The following is a 3,644-nucleotide window of genomic DNA, read 5'->3' as shown; positions in this document are numbered from 1 at the left end:
AGGAATGAAGATATTAAATCTGCTAAAAAGCCCCAACAAGTGCAATGAAAAGAGACATTTGGAAAATGTGGCTCAGGAGTGAAAGACAGAGTGCACTCAGGGCAGGAAGAGGTCAGTGCGAACAGCAGCAGATTGTGGAAGGGGAGCCGTGGGTGTGACACACAATGTGCGCATTGTTTTATGAACACTGTGATGTCATGTTACGATTCAAGTACTTGAAGAGTAACCGAGAGTGACCTGCATGCTGGCAAACGTTCTAGAATTCATAATTGTGCAATTTGCAAACAAAAAAGCCTTGCTGACCACTGCCCTTACCACTTTCCTATGAAGTCTCCCATGCTGTTTCATTTCTCAAGAGTTTTAAGGTTTTTTGGTTTTTTTGCTTTTGTTTTTTAAGTGTAGCTTTATTTAGGTCAAGGAATTTTCCAACTCAGTGGAGGACACTGGGGCCATTCTGCATGCTGAAATCAGTAAGTCTGCCACGTTGTTACTTGCTATGCACCCGTTGCTGTCAAGTTGACTCCAATTCATAGTGACCCTACAGGACAGAGCAGAATTGCCCCGTAGGGTTTCCAAGGCTGTCATGTTTATGAAGCAGACTGCAGCACCTTTCTCTCAAGAAGCAGCTGGTGGGGTAATTTGCTAAGATATTTGCACATGGAAATTTATGCTACTGTATTCAGTTCATAAAGAAACACCACCAGGCAAGGGAGTTCAGTGGTTGAATGCTCAAATGGTGGGACAGACTGCCTAAATGCAGACCTAACTGTGCCTTTACTAGTTCTACAATGCTGGGCAAGTTACATTACTCTTCTGTTTCTCAGTTTTTTAGAAATGGTGATCATATTAGTACCAAATTTGTAGGGTTGTTACGAGATTAAATGAGTTGATATATTTAAATTTATAGTTAAAATGTCAAATATAAATAAATTATCTGGAATAATACTTGACATGTAGCACATATGGTATTTTCTAATCTAAGCTACTTTCAACTATAGGATGGAAGTGCCACTAAGAAAGAAACAGAAAGAAGCAATACTGCCATTTAAAAGATGATCTACCATTTAAAATAATGTTGTTTCAGTTATGTTAAAAGATGATGAAATCTACTAATCTTACCCAATGTCTTCGAGTTGACTCCAACTCATAGGGACCGTATGGGACAGAGTAGAACCACCCCATAGGGTTTCCAAGGATGTAAATCTTCATGGAAGCAGACTGCCTCATCTTTCTCCCACAGACTGGCTGGTAGGTTTGGACCACTGGTCTTCCAGTTAGTAGCCGATACCTTAAGCACTGTGCCACCAAAGCTTCCTTACTCATCTTAGAACAGTTAAATAGTCCTAATCTTAATGCATGCACAGTGCCTCTGAGATATACATCACTTATAAAAATACAAGTCTTCATGGCAATCACAAAGCTAAGTGTTTTTTGATTGCTTATAAAATGAATTTCAAGAGGGGATGAACAATTCAGAAAGACTAAAAAAAAAAAAAATACTTAGGTGAATTTAAGAATTCATTAGCAGTCATGAATGCATCATCTATTTTTCCTCACCCAACACACCACTAAAATAGAAACTTTTCATTTCTTCCAGTATTTGAAATGTTCTTAGGTGCCGCCAAGTAAAGTCTGTTCCTACTCACAGCGCCCGTATTCACACAGGATGAAACACTGCCTAGTCTGCGCCATCCTCACAATCTTTGCTGGGCTTTAGCCCATCACTGCAGCCACTGGGGCAATCCATTTCATTGAGGATCTTCCCTTTGTTCCCTGATCCTTACTTTACCGAGCATGATACCCTTCTCCAGGGACTGGTCCCTCCCGACAGCATGACCAAAGTATGATTTTATCATTTATTCTACTTTCAGTTCAGTTTTCCTGAACTTCCCAAGAATCATTCCCAAAATATGTCAAAAAAAGACCCAACATTCCTTCAAAAGGACCTAAAACCAAACCAAACCCACTGCCATACAGTTAATTCCGACTCATAATGACCCCCATTCTGTTTCCAAGGCTGTAAATCTTTATAGATGTAAATTGCCTCATCCTCCTCCGGTGGAGCAGCTGGTGGATTTGAACCACCAAACTTCTGGTTAGCAGCCAAATGCCTTATCCACTGCACCACCAGCGCTCCTTTAAAGACTCCTGTGAATTTTCATATCATGGTTGAAGATAGGAGAGAGAAAGAGAAAGCACACGAGCAAGTAGTTATATAATACTTTGTTCTTTCCTTTGATTTATGTTTTTATAAACTGTGAAAAACTTGATAGCACTCCAATATTTCTAGAGACTTTAGTTCTTCTGCATTTATTATTATTGTCTACCAACTGTTCTTAGGGAACTCTGGTAGCGTAGTGCCTAAGACACTTGACTGCTAACCAGAAGGCTGGTGGTTCAAACCCACCAGCCACTCCTCAGAAGGAAGGCTGGGCAATCTGCTTCCGTAGTGATACTGCCTCGGAAACCCAAGGAGGGGTCGCTATGAGTCGGGGCTGACTCGACAGCATATAACAACAACAACAACTGTCCTTAACATGAAAACACAAATCTCTATTCTCTGGAAAATACTCTTTAATTAATGTGGGTTTAGAATAAAACAATTTCCAGATTCTAACATAATATAAATAAGCTTTAAAACACTTTACATAAAATATAATAATTTTTTTCAAAAGAATGTATATACACACACATACACACAGACATATATAGTTTTCTAAGAATAGGAAAGTAAGTGTTTAGACTTTTACACAAGAAAGACATGAAGATTGACAAATTGTTTAGATCCTTTTAGAATTAAAGGAACATTTGTATCCCAGTTTTGTTTATGATGAATGCATTTAGCTTATCGCAAGTATTTCTGTGTTTTGAAAAGCATAGTTATTACTAATGTTGTTACAGATGATATTGTTTTGATCTACTTGTGTGCCCATTTTTAGACCTTTACAAGGATCTTGATAGATATTCTAACCAGGGTGCTGAAGAATATGGTGTTTCTATGACAACTTTGAATGAGGTGTTCCTGAAACTAGAAGGAAAACCAGCTGCTGGTGAATCAGGTAAGTAAATAAGTAAAGACTTAATCTTCTCTTTCTGTATTTTCATCTTGAAAATATACTCTGCAGGGTGTGGTTAAATGCTTGTGGAGACGCTATGATTCAGATTATAAAGACTGAGAGGATGACGCAGGACCAGACAATGTTTTGTTCTTTTGTACAGAGGTTGGCTGTGAGTCAGAACTGACTCAACGACCCCTAACAACAACAACATGACTCAGATTTATCTTGGGGAAACTTACGGCACAGAAGAAATGAATCTATGTCACCTTCTTCCCTTGTCTCTCCATACTGCTCTCCATCTTGTACTTCTTATTTTACACCAGACATGTACTAAATATGTGGGATCCAGTAGTAAAAAAAAAAAAAAAAAACCTCACGGCCTTGGAGTGGGATCCAACTAACAGCGACCCCTCTTTGGATTTCCGAGGTGGTATCATTAGGGAGTGAGGTAAGCACGGGCGGGCTTGTGCTTACTCACTGATCTGCACTGAACACTTTCCCTTGTTACCCTCCCGAGAGGGACTGGGTCTCCGGGAGCAAGGTAAGCACGGGCAGAGCACAGAGTAGCAGGCCGGAAGAGCAGGA

General features: G+C 39.7%; 1 protein-coding gene across 1 annotated transcript in view; it reads left to right on the top strand.

Annotated features, from left to right (window-relative positions):
• Positions 1 to 3,644, top strand: part of LOC103214091 (ATP-binding cassette sub-family A member 9-like) — a 47,221-nt gene that overhangs the window by 10,251 nt on the left and 33,326 nt on the right. Inside the window, 1 exon segment of the mRNA XM_042783538.1 lies at positions 2,940 to 3,059. Coding sequence (XP_042639472.1) covers positions 2,940 to 3,059 — 120 coding nt within the window.

Source organism: Orycteropus afer, unplaced genomic scaffold (genome assembly GCF_000298275.1).
Source record: "Orycteropus afer afer isolate SDZICR_OR568_19922 unplaced genomic scaffold, OryAfe1.0 scaffold00018, whole genome shotgun sequence".
NCBI classification, from domain to species: Eukaryota; Metazoa; Chordata; class Mammalia; order Tubulidentata; family Orycteropodidae; genus Orycteropus; species Orycteropus afer.
This window is presented reverse-complemented; position numbering and strand designations above follow the sequence as displayed.